The sequence below is a fragment of the Pimephales promelas genome, chromosome 22 (assembly GCF_988280905.1).
Source record: "Pimephales promelas chromosome 22, fPimPro1.hap1.1, whole genome shotgun sequence".
NCBI lineage: Eukaryota > Metazoa > Chordata > Actinopteri > Cypriniformes > Leuciscidae > Pimephales > Pimephales promelas.
This window is the reverse complement of record NC_142790.1, coordinates 21,784,005-21,801,749: the sequence shown is the minus strand read 5'-3', so window position 1 is coordinate 21,801,749 and position 17,745 is coordinate 21,784,005. Positions and strand designations below refer to the sequence as shown.

The following is a 17,745-nucleotide window of genomic DNA, read 5'->3' as shown; positions in this document are numbered from 1 at the left end:
TCCTGCCAGTCAGTATACCGTAAGTCAAACATAATAAAATTATGATCAATATGGTTAAATGGGCAATTATTTCTTGAGCCTATTGGAATCTTTTTAATGTGCATGTAACAATGCAAAAATCCCACTTGAAAGTGGCTAAATGCATGGTTGAACGATGCGAATATTGTTGAAGTTCATTAACTGGTCTCAAAAGTGGAGTGTCATATCATATTTAGCAGCATGGACTGTCCTTTCAATGTCTGTTGTCTTTTATTTTACATTTATCCGTCCTTGTGGGCACATGGCATTATGAAGCCAGCGGCCTCCTCTCTAATGTAAGAATAAAAGGCTGCAATAATTGCTGCCTATCTAGACCACCATCTCAGATAATAAATCATTTCATAAAACCTTTTGAAGCCTGAGGGGCAGACAAGATCACTCCCACCCAGAAAGGCTTGGTTCCCGGATGGAAATGTTTGCATGGACTTCAACACTGTTGGACCTCTCATTTGTGCCCATGTGCTTTCTGTTCAAAGCCACAGCAATTTTCATTAAAGCACACTATAGCCTACAATAACAGTGACGTTTAGAGAAATATTTAGTTATTTACCATCTCATTTGTTGACTGGCATCATTTGCTTATAGATCTACAGTATTGCCTGATACATCTTTATTAAATTGCACATTCTTGTGCGTACAAAATGCACACAGAGAGAGAGAGAGAGTTAGTCCAAATTAGAAAGTGAAGAGCATATTTGTTCAGTTGGAAACTAAAGAGTAGTTCACAGATATGTCTATGGTGCAAATGAGATGTGATCTTATGCTTCAGCAAATGCAAATAAAAAAGCACATGTTTTTAGCTGCATTGTGAAGTAGCTGATCCCTAAAGCAGTCGGGGTTTTTTGAGCCGGATCTTTCAAATGAATTAGTTGAAGCAGTGTACAAAATTCTTGCTCGCCTTTTGGGGGCTACCTGACTGGATCATCTCTAAAGCCCACTCTAAACATAGCCTACTGACTGGGGAGTCAGATACATCCCACGAATAGGCCTAGGACTAAACAATTTGTTCAATAGGACCAAATCATATCGACTCTCAATGCATCAAACTCAACGATGTTTCATTGAACCAAGAACTCACATGTACAATTGATATTGTTGAGAGAACCCTCATGCTGAGTGTGAGCATTTGAAGTTAAATTACATTTTGACTAAAGGGATAAAAGTTACTTTTACGAAAATTAGACTGATTACAACTTAGCCTGCACTGAACCAATAAAATCGTACTGGAAATGTGTCACTTTAGGCAGATTGATCACCACACTCTGACTTTTTTACGTAAATGTAGGCTAACGTTACATTAACATGTTATTTACGTAAATGTAGGCTACATTAACACCTATTTAAATGACTTTGTTTTATGACGTGAAGCACAAAAAATACAATAAGATATTGTTATGATAAAACGCGATGAAGTAAAAGCATCACTGAATTATTTTAACCAGTCAGTTCAATAGAACCGATTCGCGGAAATGAGTCGAACTTAGCATCCTGCTCGATTGCTCTGTGACGGTGAGCCACTTCCATGCTCTGACAAATGTAAACACTCTGACTCGATTAGTAATACTCCGTAATGCACGCAAACGCGGAAGCGACGTACCACTGGTGTTTTGTGCACCGTACATGTGTGCTTGACAGTCGGAATTTTACGATCGTTTGTCTCCGGAATTGGACGTTCTTGAGACGCATGCAGCCCGGTGTGCCATGATTCCCATAGCGGTGGTGGTGTGTGTGATGGGCGGGTGGTGTACCGTGTATCTAGCGGATACGCTGCTCCGGGTAAGCGGATCTTACCATTACAACCTTTAACTTGAGCTAACGAAAGAGAGTAAATTCCCCATCCACTGCTTAAACAATGAGATTGATCATAATTGATCCTTTGTAATGCGAATGTGATTCATTTGTCAAGAATATTTGATGATAAGAGCGGCTTCTTTACCATGCAAAGAAGTAAAATGGTATGTTATGGCAGTAATACCAAGGTAGGATTATTGCAATATTTATGTACCATTGTATTTACCTATGTACATCTACAAAAAAGTTAAACATTTTGGACATTGTACCACGATACTGACATATTTTGACCTGTGCCATCTTTTTTGGGGCATTGGACCGTGTCTGTGGTACTACCATCCATAATCATAAAATACCAGTTTAATTTAAGTTACATTATATATCGCAATGTACCATGACCATCTGAATTAGCATAACTGTACCTAGTTATTATAACTTTAATAATTTAAAGTATAAAATGGCTTCAGTTCAGACATAACTTTGTGAGATCTCATATTATTTTACTGTAGCAACTACTGTATTAATTTTGGCATAAACTACTGTACTACCTTATTACCTCTTTTATTTATAAGGGTGATAATTATAAAACCCTATCCCATCCTAAATAACCATCTTTTTTTTTCTGTTTCACCTTCAGTCGTCCAGTTCAGTGAAGTGTCGCTATGAATCATGGTTATCTTCGAACGGATTCACTCTCTCCCCCTTCCATATCAAATGGCACACAGGCATATTCAACCGTCTGTTTGCCAGATGTGCTCATCTCAACCCTCGCTTTCTGTACATCTGGTATGAGTTTTGTCATTACTGTTCTCAAATCAGTTATTTTGCATGTTTAGATGATAGTGACGCTTACCATGAGCTCTTTAACCTTTATTGCTGTATTATACAAAGCTGTCAGTACTTTGTTTCTGTGATTCTGAATGAAAGAAATGTAAATCATGTCATTGATATTTTCTGATAGGACTAACAATATCTTTAATTATGTACTGTAAAACATTTTGCTCTGTTTTGGTTTCCAACGGTGTGGCTGTTGACACGTTAAATCCACATTGATGATATATATTTAATTTTTTTTTGAGGACTTGCAGCTTTAGTTTCTAAAAAAATCTTAAGCTGCTTATGAAGAGAGCACCCCCCCCCCCACACACACACACACACACACACACACCCCAACATATCCACAATCACTCTTCTTTTGTTGTGTAAAATTTAAAATTTAAAAACTTGTGTGTGTGTATATACCCACATTATATATTTATGTATTGCACATACATATGTATTGCACGTACGCAATTTTACATGCACATTGCAATCTGTTTCAGGTTCAGTGCTGGTATGGTGTTTGGGGTTTTGGCGATGTTTGGATCTGTGGTTCTCCTTAGCCAAACGTTGCTTCAGACTTTAAGTCAGATGTTGGCAGAGACGCCGGAGGGGTCCCACGAACAGATCTTGCAAGTGGTGGTGAGTGCAGAAGGGGTCTAATAGGGAATTAGAATGTGATGTTGGAGCATTTCTTTGAGCAGTGATGACCGGTCATGTCTTTTGTTGTATTATCAGGTGCCTGGTGTGAACCTTCCTGTCAGTCAACTGGCCTATTTTTTCATCGCTATCTTGGTCAGTGGAGTCATACATGAGTTTGGCCATGGGGTGGCAGCACTGAGGTAAACAATCATCTTAAAGGTGCAGCATCGAACATTTTAACACTTATCCCACATTTATCCAGGATAAGATAAAGAATTTAAACTTTATGCAATTTCGTTTACTACACAACAACTTAAAGATGAAAATTTTCCCTAATGGAGCAAAAAATAAGCAAGAATGAATCTTTAGATTTTGCATAAATGCAAATATTTTGTTTACTTTTAGAAGAGTCACTTATGTTAAGTCTATTGGTTGTTTATATTTTCTTAATTTCTAGGAAGATTTCTTACCTATTATAGTTGTCTGCGTGCTCATTTGTGATAGATTGAGTCATTGTAAAGGTTTATCAGAAGTTTCAGGTCACAAACTCAAATCTCACCCCATTTGACTAGTAAATTTCTCTTAAGTTTTTGTGTAATTTAAGCAAAGTGTGAGTTTCTGGGCTTTTGCCAATTATAATGCTGGTTATACCTGAAACACTATTTAAAAAAAATGGTGTGTTCTTAGTTTCTTTCTGCATATTCTTCTCAGGGAGCAGGTGAGGTTGAATGGTTTTGGCATGTTCATGTTTGTGGTTTATCCTGGAGCGTTTGTGGACCTCTTCACCACACATCTGAACCTCATTTCTCCAGTCCAGCAGCTCAGAATATTCTGCGCCGGTGAGACTTTTTAAACTAATGCACAATGCCACAAACCTTTCATATGCAATTTATAAAACTTTATTTTTGTATTTTTTTCACTACTAATTACTCTAGCAGCCTTTATAAAAGTATAACATTTTCCACTTGTCTGTCTTTGTGTAGGTGTGTGGCACAACTTCATGCTGTGTGTTGTGGCCCTCAGCTTCCTGTTCCTGCTGCCCATCCTGCTGTTCCCCTTGTATTACACTGGAGCAGGGGCGCTAGTCACTGAGGTGGTGGAGGTCAGCTCACCTTTCATCTTTAAGTTTTATGTTTCGACTGTGTCCTCAGAGTCTGAGATGAGTTTTTTTTTTTTTTTTTTTTTTTTGTACAGGGTTCCCCGTCCAGTGGACCCCGTGGGCTGTTTCTAGGAGATCTGGTTACCCAGCTGGAGGACTGTACTGTTAGGGGAGTCCAAGACTGGCACAACTGCGTTTCGCATCTATCCCATAGTCCTCAGACGGGCTACTGTGTTCACACTGCCAAACTGCAGCACAGCTGGATGGCAGGAAGAGGTACTGACCTGCCATATACACTACCGGTCAAAAGTTTGGGGTCTGATTTTGTTTTTTAAAGAAATGAATGCTTTTATTCTGCAACGATGTGTTAAATTGATCAAAAATGGCCACTCTGTTTTCAGAGCTTTCTGTTTATTAATGAATTGTGATTTCCACAAAAATATTAAGCTGCACAACTGTTTTCAACATTGATAATAATCAGCATATTACAATTGGATCACTGAAGACTGGAGTAATGGCTGCTGAAAATTCAGCTTTGCATCACAGGAACACATTACATTTTAAAATATACTCAAACATTTTATATATAATAATATTACTGTTTTACTGAATTTGAATTATTTTAAATCTTTAAATGCACAAGAGATTTTAACTTTAACCCCAAACTTTTTAAATGGTGGTGTAATTAAAGTTGTGCTGTTTAATTTAATATTACAAATATTTGTTAGCTCATTGTGATTTTTCTTCCACTCAGCATTTAAACGCCTCGATGGCACTATGGAGTGCTGTGGGAACAACAGCCTGACAGACCTCTGCTTCTCTTACAGTAATAACGTGGAGAGCAAATTGGTAAGATGGACACCCTTTTCTGAAATGCTCCTAGTTAGTATTTGGGAATTTTGTTCAAATTAGTACAGTTATAAAACCTATATTGAGATTCTATTTGCTCCTATTAATGTCAGCAATAAACTATATTGCAGTGTCAGATAATAGCACCTCATTGCTAAACACAGGGAACATTGAAACTGAAAATGAATCAAAGCTTTGCATGGCTGAAAATGATAAGCTATAATTTCTGAAAATTAAAACGGATCTATTTTTGCATTATTGACATTCGCCGTTATGCTTTTTATCTCACAAGAAGAAGGGGAAAAACAATTCTTGCAATTCTGTTTTTCTCCTCATGCTAGTTCGCCTGCCTGGCGGTCAGAAAAACCATTGAAGCGAGTCGTACATGTCGTACCAACACAGACTGTCAAACGGACTTCATCCCAAGCTTGTGTTTAATCCCATCTCTGGAGAACCAGACCAGACTGATCCGAGTCAAACACCCACCACAAGCAGACATGCTCTTTGTTGGCTACCCTTCACACCTACAGTACTCGGGTCAGACCTATTCTATTCTATTCTATTCAGTTTTATGCAAAAGTTCCTGCATATAAACGTGATGATTTCTTTATTTTTAGTGAGTCTCACCAACTTTGTTCCTCGTTTGGGCTTTCTTCATCCAGACCTGCCTGTCATGCTGGAGACTTTCTGCAAGTATCCTTCACACACAGTCAGTATTTACATCAGATAGCGCTCAAACGACGATTAGACTGGACACATGTACACAACAAAAATGTCTAAATACCTGTCTCGGCAAGTTTTCTCTTGGTTATTATGTCATAAGTGAACAGTTGAGAAACAAACCGGATGTTTGTCAGCTTTTTTGGTCCGTGCATTCGGTTTTAAAGTGACGGCAGACACCTAATATTCCTACAGTTGTCTGTCGTTAATGTTCATAATACAACAAAATACAGCTTTAACATAGATGGAACTATATTTAATTTTAACAGTAATTTTAAATAGTGTTATTCTACTTTTAGGCTTAATTATTAATTTCTTTGCCTGAATACTACTGTTAGACTTTAACTATACTTAGTATTCATGCCTGCTTGTAATTTGTACATTTGTTCTTATTTTATTACTGACTGTTCACTTGTTTTTAATAATGTTTGAACTTTATCAGTAAGGCTAGAAGTTTTTGATGTGGCCAACTGATTTAGTTATTTATAGGGATGCACGTATCGGCCGATATTTGTTAATTTTTAATGTTCTCGTTATCGGCCTGGAAATAAAATGTGGCCAATATATTAAAGCCGATAAATAATGTATTATTCCCTTCAGCTGAGACACTTGTTGAGCACTGTTTATGTTTTTGAATTTCTTGAAATATGATTGAAATCTCTTTAAAAAATGAAAATGTGGTTCGGTACAACATGTGCAGCGCAAATCTGTCATATCGGCTATACAACACTATAATGAGAACATCATTATAATCGTGCGCTTGGGACATGGATTTAATTGTAAGACTCTTGTTTTTGTAATCAGGCTCTCAAAATTAGGTAAAAATTTGGATTTAAATTTATCGGCCGATATATCGGTTATCGGCTTTCAAATATAAAGAATTATCGGGTATCGGCCAAAATTTTCATTTCGGTGCATCCCTAGTTATTTATTTAGTTATCATCCGATTCCGAACCGCAAATGTTGTGGTCCGTTGCACCACTAGCAATCTGCCTCATTTATAAATGTTTGTTCTGCCTTAACCTCTTGTGTGTTGAGATATCTGGTGTCTTTGTCTGGGGCCCTGGCGGTGGTGAACGCTGTTCCTTGCTTTGCTCTGGACGGCCAGTGGATGCTCACAGCATTCCTAGAAGCTACGTTGAGCTCTGTGATCCTAGAGAGGAACAACCGAGAACTGATTGGCTTTTTTTTCCTGTTGGGGGGCAGTGCCCTTCTAGCGGCCAATGTAGCTCTGGGCCTGTGGATGGTCACTGCACGGTAACATTTAGCCTTCTCCTCCAGTCAAACTGTTTGGGGGAAATGCTTACGGAAGACCCTTCTTGAACTCATGGAGGAAACGACTGGGTGGTTTTACCTTTGCTGGTACTTGCCAGGTTTTTCCCACCCTCAGAGTGCAACCAGAGGGGCAAGAGTGCTGCTGTACACAAGAAAACTCTTAATCAATAGGTTTGAATGGCTCATATAGAAACAAGCAGTAAAAGCTGCATGCTTTTACACTGTGACTTAAGGACAGCGCCATTAGTGCCCTCTTTAATAAATACTGTGCATTATACCTTGACATAAGTGTGTCTACTGTATCACGTAGATGCAACCGGCTTACTGTATACACGGAGGATGTTAGGGCTTTACTTGCCTGTTTTGCTTCCGTCTTCCTAAAGTAGGGTGAATTCAGGTTGATTAGGACACTTTTTCGACCGGAATTCACCCTATATAGGCACAAAAGTAAGTATGTGTAATTTTATGTTGTACATCAACCCAAACATGCGTAAATAAAGCCAAAATAAGGAAATTTGGGAAGAAAATAAAACATAAGTTAATGAAATGAATGTATATTACAGACACATAAGTAGTGACACGATTACGATAGTATCAGTAACTGAAAACTTTTGCTGTTGCGTGATGCTTCCACACCACTAGGTTTCAGTATAGAGTCCAAGATGGCTGCCATTAGCTAGCATAGCATCAACAATCTATATTTCAATGCATACAGCGTGAGCAAAATATACATTTGTAAATATAGTGACTATACACAGCATGACACTGCACAAATAAACATACTACTGCAGTATTGAACTTGAAAGAGTAGATTTAGTTGATTAGTCAGCAATTGAGTTGAGTTATAAGCTCTGCCACAGCTGTGAACTGAAAATGTCCACTTTTACACATGACAAGAGAAACCTATTGCTAAACATGCTCTGATGTGCATGTGAAGTGTTCATATAGGATCTGTATACTGTGAAGATTTTCCCCAAAAACAATTAGCCAGACTGCACTAAACTTGTTTTACTTGTTTTTAATGTACTTTCTGCTTGTTTTCTTATATATATATTTTTTTAATTTGTTGTCTCTGTTCACCTTCATGGCCCGTTGTACATGCGTTTATAAAACTCATTTACATGATCCTTCCTGTGTCATTGACTTATTTGTTTACAAAGAGGTCAGTGCTGCTCTGAACATATTTGGTAAGTGTGATGAACCCTCTTCCCATCTGAAACCCCATCTGAAAACAGAGAATTTAAACAGAAGGAGAATTATTGTAAGAAATTCATCCATAAAAATTAAAATGGAAGCTTTATATGACTGATTGCAGAATGTTTTCTGCCAGTAGATGCCAGTATTATCCCATCTGATCTCGGGAAAAGCGTCTCAACCAAGTGTCGTTGGATCATTTGCTCTGATATTATGAACTTCAAGTAAGCCCTGGATCTCTGTAATACTGAATGCATTTACATTGTAAAACATCCACAGTGACTGACAAGCGGACACTGAATGATGTGAGGACATCTTGATTAACGGGGATGGACAGAAGGCTTCATGGGTGAAAGGAATCTGACAGTGGAGTTGGTGTTGTCAGGACTGTAAGAAAATGAGGATACAGTTGTGGCAATTGAACTGTGATGTCTGGGTGCGTCTGATGTCAGGAAAGGTGTCGCACAGAGAAGGGTTTAGTACATTTGTTGGCTGACTGCTACTTTCATTCTCAAGGACATCAGTATATGGATTGCTCTCAAAGTTGGTTGCTGTCAGTCAGCTAATGGCTACTGCATGTCTCTTTTCCCCTGCTGCAAGGCTCTATGGGAAAACGATGGCAATTATGTGGTCAGTTTGACAGCATTTATCATCTCAAGTGTATTTGAACTTGAGTTTTTTTTTTTCATGCTTCGCTTTTCACATTTCTCATAGTTTATAGCCAATTTTATCTGAAGTAGGCTCTCTCATTCTATGGGAATTTTGGCCTTTTCATTTTTGTACATCCTTAATGATCTGCTTAATGTCAGAAATGTATTAATAACTATCTATAATTTGTTATGAATAAGCAGCATCAGTTCATGGAAATGGTCAATTAGAGTCTTGAGGAATGCTCTTTTAAATGACGACTCTCTGATACTAAAAGCACACTTTGAGAAAGGAACAGAAGTTCATGGGTCAAGCTGCAGTTTTCCCTAAAGTCCTTCTGTCAAGTTTTTTATGCACCAGCTTTCAGTTTCTGACTTCAGTTTGTATCTGAATCACATGGCATCCGATCATTGGTCAGTTCTGCTTCTGAAGATCTTCCTTAACCTTGTCCGTGACTTCATGACTGAGATTATTATTAGTTGAGTGTTTCCTGTTGGAGGTCTAGACTCGGTTTATTCAAGGTTCTCATGTTAGAGTTGCTTCTTTTAGCTCAGGACTGCTATAAATAGCCGTCATTGTGCACGTTTCTGAGTTCTTTTTAGGGTTTCCTCAAAAGAAGGGTGTGTTGATGCTATATTTTGGATTTGCCCCTTGGGAAGACGGAGGACTGTATGTCTGTGCTATTTCAGAGTGAAAAATAATTACACATGGATGTGGTTGTGCGTAGGGAGACCAGACTCCTCCCCTCTTACCGTCACCCAGAAATCCTTGGGGCTGTTTATATATGCGTGCCTGTTCTTAGTTTAGGGGGGTGAACTAATTGCTGGCTGTATGTATATATATATATATATATGAAGAGTTCAGATGCAAAAGCCTCTAAGTGCCATTTGAAATTTTCTTCTAGAATGATCATTTTTATCAAGCTTGTATATTTAAGTTCAGTGATTTAACTTAAATGGCAATGATAATTACCTATTAATTGTTATTTAAGTGAAATTACTGAACTTAAATATACAAGTTTGATAAAAATCATCATTAAAGAAGAAAATTTCAAATGGCATTTAGAGGCTTTTGCATCTGAACTCTTCATATATATATATATATATATATATATATATATATATGATGAGGGATGAAATTACAATTATTTTGATGTCAATCTCCAGACCCCCATTGTGTGTACGTATCCTTTCAACACATTATCTTTGTGTTTTTAGTATAACAGTCATTGAGTTTGTGTCATTTCTGTGACTCGGTACAGTATCAGTGTGTACATTCTGTATGTAGATAATAGGTCTCTTAGATGGACAATATGTGCATGTTTGTTGGTTTTTGAGAGAGGGAGAGATTGTTCTCAGCTTATGTACTTATCTTGAATTGGAAATATTTCTATTAGTCAACAAAACACATGAGAAGGGTTTTGTCCCAGGTAACGTGCCTGTCCCACAAACACAACGTTCATTAAACATATCATTAACAGCTATTTTTGTGAATGTAAAAGCCACTTATAGGTAATGAGCCTTGTTTTTCTTGTGGGCATGTGGTTAGCTGAGGCACCAACCATCTCATGTTGTCACATCTGCTCTTTTCTTTTGTAGAGCGAAGGCAGCTGCTTGATGGATAGGACTGCTTGATTCTGCCATAATACTTTAAATTGAAGGTTTGGCCTGATAAGCTTGGCTTTATATGCTGAGCTTGGGGCGCAGAAACCACACATCTGCAGCATATGACCAGTTTAGACAAATGACAATGCCAGTTCTATGAATATTTCTGCTGGAATACAAACTGTAAGTTGAAAGTGATGATGATGATGATGACGATGATGTTTTAGTGATTATATCCCTTACAAAAATGTACCATGTTAACTATATAGTTTCCACTAAAATACCAGTTCAACTAAAATAATACAGTAATCAGGTTACTAGAGCTATTGTTACTGATATTACTTGTAATAATATAACTGGGGGTTCAGGTATTCCCTAAATTATGGGGCCAAATGTACCTACAAGAAAGGCAATACAGAAGACTTTGTGGGGACATTTTTTGTTTCCCATGAGAAAAACAGCTTAAATAGTTGTTGTTGTTGTTTTTTTGATGGGTATCTGTAGGGGTAGATGATAAAATATACAGTGTGTATCGTATAAAAATCTCCAGGGAAGGTCCCCATAAAACATGTAAATGTGCGTGCGAGCCTCGGTCTGTGTGTATCTCAGTGTAATGACACACTGTCAGTCTGTTTCTCTGCATACTGTAAACAGAGCAGTCGATGTATGAGGTTTCGCCCAAAGTTGTGACGTCAGTCCTTCCCCCATATCTCCCTCTCTCATTGGCTCACTCTTTCTCATGCAGTCCCCACATGTCCCATATCTCTAGCGCCTGTGTTTAAACTAATGTTTGTGTGTCGTTCTCTGTCTTAGCTCTAAATACCGGTTTCATCTGTAACGTCCCGTGCTGAGGACCTGACCCTCCCTCTCTGTAGTTGGTCTTCCTGACCACAGCCTCCTGTTCACTAACAACATAATGAGGCACGATACGCTCCCCCCCTGGAAAAATGATGTCTGTAAAAAGAAGCTTTCGCCTCCTCACTAACCACAATTGCTTTGTGTATAAATATAAGTATTTGAAAGGCAAGGCGCCGGTCTTTGTGAAGCTACTTGGTAGTGTTTTTATTGTGGGAAGTGCAATACATTTGAATTTAATTTATATTTTAAACTGATGGAAATAAAGTAGATTTGACATTTGTATGAAACAGGGTGTGGTGAGGCTCTCTCTCAATCTCAAAGAATCCTTGCTGTTTCACAGCTGTCATTCATCATCATCGTTATTAAATTATTCATAGCACAATAAAAAAATATGTAACTCTACGTGTGATTTAGTAGAAAATCACACATAGTATATACAAAATAAAAGATTGCGTTGTCTTATGAGGAACATGTTTTAGACACTCAAACGTCAAGGTAGTCAATTTCCAGTATAATTCATGGGAATTGCATCCTGCAGTTTAAATTTGGATTAGGAATGAGTCACAGGCGATACGGCGAGGCGATAAGAGGAAGATGATCTATTCTTTGTTGATGCATTCCACATAAATCTCATTCTGGGATCTTCACTCTTTATATTGTTTACTTCTTTAAAAGGGAGAGAGAGAGATTTTCCAAACAATGGTTTTGAAAAGATAAATTAAAAGATGGTTTACAGATGTTTTTTTTTTGAAAAGAGAACACTTTTTTTATATGCATATAAATATTTTTTTGTATTTATTTTAATAGACCACATAAAAAAAATAATAAAAAAAACAGGTGGAGGAACGGTACTTCTAGATGGTCTTACACCGGCAGACTTCAGATTTCATGCTGTATATTACTGTACCACAGATGAGTCCCTGCTGGACTGTTGACCTTCATCTACTATATGGTGATGTGACAAAGGGATTTGATATTTAAAATGGATTCAATTGTTGATGAGATCAAGTTTTACTTCCCTTTCACAATCAAATTATTTATTCATTTCAGTGAATGCATCCTCTGTTGAACACATGAAGTGCGAAGCCCCTCACAGACATGCTGTAAAATGACAAGGTCAGTTCTTCCGATTTGCCCATTACAATTGTAAAATGAGCCTATTTCCAAAAAAAGTGGAGCATCCCTTTAACTGTAGCTAGTAGTTCTGTCATCTGACACCTCAGCAAGTGTTTGTATTTCTTATCAGAAGATAAGATGAAGAAGACGTTGCACGTCAGAATCTCTGCAATCTGTTCATTCAAAGTGATTATTTGGGAAGCCAGATGTCAAACACTATTTAGTGGCTTTGATTACAAATGAAAACTGATAATAAATTAATAAGTGTACTGTAGTTACATTTACCCTTACAAAAAAATGCTATGCTATGATGTTAATACCACTTAAAGTAGTGAAATTAATGAAGAGGAATTAACATGTTTATCAAACTTGAGGCCTGAGTCAAACAGAACACATAAAAGTTTTGCAGATGGAGTAACATGAGAATTTAACTCGCCAAGATCCGGCTTACCCATAGAAATCACTTGGTCTGAACACTTACTTTAGGTTTATTCTCATTTAAGGCTAAAAATAAATGATGTGTAAGCCGGCAGGTGAGCCAAAAAGTTTATTTCGGACCCTCACAGCACACACGAGCATGGCACAGCGGCCAAAAACACACGCACGAGCATGGCACAGCGGCCAAAAACACACGCAAGAGCATGGCACAGCGGCCAAAAACACACGCACACACGAGCATGGCACAGCAGCCAAAAAAGCCCAAACACACACACACGAGCGTTGTACAGCGGCCAAAAACACACTCACACACGAGCATGGCACAGCAGCCAAAAACACACGCACAAGAGCATTACACAGTGGCCAAAAACACACGCACGCACAAGCATGGCACAGCGGCCAAAAACACAAGCATGGCACAGCGGCCAAAAACACACGCACACGAGCATGGCAACAGCGGCCAAAAACACACGCATGCACAAGCATGGCACAGCGGCCAAAAACACACGTACACGAGCATGGCACAGCGGCCAAAAACACACGCACACGAGCATGGCAACAGCGGCCAAAAACACACGCACACGAGCATGGCAACAGCGGCCAAAAACACACGCATGCACAAGCATGGCACAGCGGCCAAAAACACACGTACACGAGCATGGCACAGCGGCCAAAAACACAAGCATGGCACAGCGGCCAAAAACACACACACACGAGCATGGCACAGCGGCCAAAAACACACGCACACACAAGCATGGCACAGCGGCCAAAAACACACGCACACGAGCATGGCACAGCGGCCAAAAACACACATAAGGTATTTTCCGCACTATAAGGCGCACTTAAAAGCCATTAATTTTCTCAAAAAACGACAGTGCGCCTTATAATCCGTGGCGTCTTATGGATCAATTGGTTGACCCACAAACTCGCGCTCTTGTCCATCTTATGCACGCTCTGTCACACTGCCAGTTCAACCACGTACAAATCACTGTCCCCGGCGCTGCTCGCGCGTCACAGAATGTTCATAAAGCGCTCCCCGTTCAGCGCTCTTCGCGCTCCACTCAAATCGAACCCCGCTCGCTCCAAAAAACGAAAAGAAAAAAAAAATCTGCATTTGTATTTCACTTTTTGGTTTTGGCCTTACCTTACAAAGAACTAAAGACCAACAACCACATTTTCCGAACAGAAATGTTTCATTTCAAATTACAAATTAGGACTATGTAAGGACAGGAATGTAGCATACACAAAAAGTCCTGTCAAATTAAACGAATAAATAGGCCTAATAATATAAATAAAAATTATATAAACAAGAATATACATAAAAGTTTTAAAAGTAAATTAACTATAGGCCAGAATTTTTATATAAAATTTTACAATAAAATTTTAATGGGCTTATAACCATTGTAACCAAACTGCTGTAAAATTAAACGAATAAATGGGCCTAATAATATAACTAAAAATTATATAAACAAAAACGTAAAAATATACATAAATGTTTAAAAGTAGGCTAATTAATTATTAGGCCAGATTTTGATAAGCCTAACCGATTTTTGCGCAGCGCGCACTATTAAAATTAAATTTGGCTTAGGCCTAGGCTATATCATCTGTACACGCAAAAAAACAAAAACTGTAAAATTAAACGAATCAATGGGCCTAATTATATAAATAAAAATTTGGCTATAGGCGTACATCAACGTGTTAATAAAAAGTAAATTAACTAGCCTATTAGGCCACCAGACTTATATAACAAAAGTTCAGTTACAACAAAACTGAATTCTCTGTAGCACATCTAGTGGATGCAACGCAAACCCAGTCGAACGTATGATTGCAGTATTTTATGCGCCTTATAATCCGGTGCGCAATATGAAAAATGTTCTAAAATGTATAAACCACACCGGATTATAAGGCGCAACTTCAACGAATGACCATTTGCAACATTTAGAACATTTTTTTGCCGTATAGTGCGGAAAATAGCCTACGGGTATGATAAAAAGAAGCATGACCTACCTTATTGCATCAGCGCGCTCTTCTCCGCTACCCTTTCAATGATGCAATCCGTGTCCAAAGAAACCAGAGGCTTCAAGATGCTCCTGTGACGCTGTGCTCCTTAATCGATTCTTGATTAATTTTAACGTGGAAAAGCTTCGCTCACATGCCAGACAGAGTTAACAGAAACTTGTATCCAAGTCTGATTAGATGGTAGGAGCAGGTTATACCTTTGTAGGACATAATAACAACAGATGGGACATTTACTGCAAGATTGGCAGGTTTTGTTCACAACATCCCATTCTTCATCTGGAGTCTCCTCATCATCGCCATCCTCAGTACTCATCTTGGTCAGATAATCTTCGCGCACAGACACCTTCAGCTTGTCCCAGTGCGTAGCCAGGCTAATAGTTCACCATGTAAGGCCTCAGGAGTTGCTCTGCTATCGTGTCTGAGTTTGGCGCTCAGGGCATTCAGTGCGCCTCCAGGTATACCGTTACATTTCAAGTCATTGAAATTCTGGGGATCAAGCAGGGCGAAATCTGTGTATAGTCTCTGTTTTTAGCAAAACGTCGGGAAATACTTTAAATGATGGTATCCAGAATGACATTGTGCACTTGTACCTCATACTTGTTGTCATCACCTGGATCGCCTGGCATCTTTTTTGTCTTCTTTGGTCTCCGGTTTGGCAGCGCATGTTCCACCTCTGCGTTTGTCTCACACACATTTAATTCTCCATTGGCCCATTGCACAAATGCGTCTGTTGCTGTCCTTACCCCCTTAAAATCCCTTGCATATTTTTTCAGATTGTCTTGTGTGCTTGTGACAAAGCGATGGGCCGTGAGCAAATCCATTCCACTAGTTTGCGAATACTTGGAAAGTGGAGTTGTTTGTTGGAAGATGCGTAAAAACGTCTAGGCAGTGAGGATGATTTGGTATTTCAGCAGAGCCTCTGCATAACCGTCGGCCTTCGCACGCACAGTCGGCTTCATGTTGTCTTTCTCGAGTGTAACAGGCTTGAGTGTAACAACAAGATCAATGTAAAGACATCCTTCTGGATCCCAAAACTTCCCAAACAATTTTGTAAGCGCAGCGTCTTTGGCCCACCATCCGGTAATCAACCCTGATTAGGCGGAGCACTCCACCTGATGAAGAAGCTTCGTTTAGCCGTAGTCACGTGACGTAGGTGTTTTGAATCACGCTTCGGAACAATGTTTCGAATCATCTGCGCTTCGGGATCACGCAAAGCTTCGAAATGAATTGTTTCGCGTCAGCCATCCCTAAAATATCCCGTATTTTTACGTTATGATTGTGTTAACTGACTCAGAACTCGCAACTATTTGTGTCTCGGCCCAAAACAATAGAAAATCACACCGGCCCTTCTGGCATGTGCCAGAATTGATGGCCAATCCGGGCCTGTTAGTAACGTTCAATAGAGCGGATTCAGTGCTGTGTAGTTCCCTAAATCCCGACTGGAAAGTGTCATATGGTGAATTTCTGCTCAGAAAATATTGTAATTGAGTGAAAACAACCTTTTCCAAGATTTTTGAGATAAATGGAAGATTAGAAATTGGTCAGATATATCAAAATTGGATTTTTTTTTTTTTTTTTTTTCAGAAGGGGAGTAACTGAAGCATGTTGGTAGTCAGAGACTGTACCAGTCAGGGACCGTGCCACTCAAACTTATGTTTATAAAAAGCAGGAGATCAGGCCCTATGATTTCGACGATTTGCTTAAAAAAAGTGTGACGGAACGAGTAATATCATATGGACAAGAGGTAGGGTTTAGATATTCAACAATATCTCTGCTAGTATGTAGAGAAATTGAATTGAACATGCTCCAGATAGATGAGCACCACTTCAGAGAATACATACAGTAAGTCAACAGTGTTTGTGGTCTTGACCTTGGCGGCAAAAAAAGAAAAAAAGTGCACAAACAACAACCCAGGGTTTAAAACAGAGACTATAGTGGAAAATAAAATTCTTGGATTATGATTTTTTGAAACAATCTCTGAAAGAAGTTTAGATTTAGCCGATATTAAGATATTATTATTGTTTAAATTAATATTATATTAATCAAATATGTACAATATTTCATATTAATAATCAAAATAAATAGTGACATTTTATTTAATATTAGATTTACATAATTATTTTATTTTAAAGATTAAATTAGATTTAACTAGATACATAAAAAAACATTATTAATGATGTTTCAAACTATTCCAAATGTGTTAGCGTCTTTGGAAATCCTCACAATTTTTTATCAAATAAATGCTACAGATTTTTCTCATAAGGAGCATCTCATCAGATCAGAAACAAACCTTCATGATAAAACATTGTCTAGAAAACTTTGTGTCTGCTGTAGATTGTGTCCTGGCACAGACGCATCATCACACCGTGTTCCTAATTCTATTTTATGCTGTGGGACATACTGAAAATAAATACAGAAGTGGCTACATTTAACCACAAGGCTCATCATCACAAACGTAGTGCAGGGACTCAGAGACACACACCTGGAGCCCAAACACAGACTATATGAGCATACACACACACACACACACACACCAATAGAGTCATCCCACCCTTCCTGCAGGACGCCATATAATTACTCCTGTAAGTAAGCAAGGTGCACCAGTTGGCTCTAAGCAGGAGAGATCCTCCTACC

The 17,745-nt window shown here is 38.6% G+C and overlaps 1 protein-coding gene across 2 annotated transcripts; it reads left to right on the top strand.

Moving 5' to 3' along the window:
* Window positions 1-1,594: 1,594 nt before the first annotated feature.
* On the top strand, window positions 1,595-7,547 carry mbtps2 (membrane-bound transcription factor peptidase, site 2). Of its 2 annotated transcripts, none has more exons than XM_039685071.2 (11): window positions 1,595-1,815; window positions 2,468-2,616; window positions 3,153-3,291; window positions 3,388-3,491; window positions 4,003-4,130; window positions 4,275-4,393; window positions 4,486-4,666; window positions 5,145-5,239; window positions 5,581-5,776; window positions 5,857-5,932; window positions 6,998-7,547. In XM_039685071.2, exons 1-11 carry the CDS (start codon window positions 1,741-1,743, stop codon window positions 7,218-7,220), a joined length of 1,485 nt encoding a protein of 494 aa, XP_039541005.1. In that variant the 5' UTR covers window positions 1,595-1,740; the 3' UTR covers window positions 7,221-7,547. The 2 variants fall into 2 exon arrangements, with proteins under 2 accessions (XP_039541005.1, XP_088981816.1); XM_089125690.1 differs by lacking the exon at window positions 1,595-1,815 and adding an exon at window positions 1,874-2,018.
* The last annotated feature ends 10,198 nt before the right edge of the window (window positions 7,548-17,745 follow it).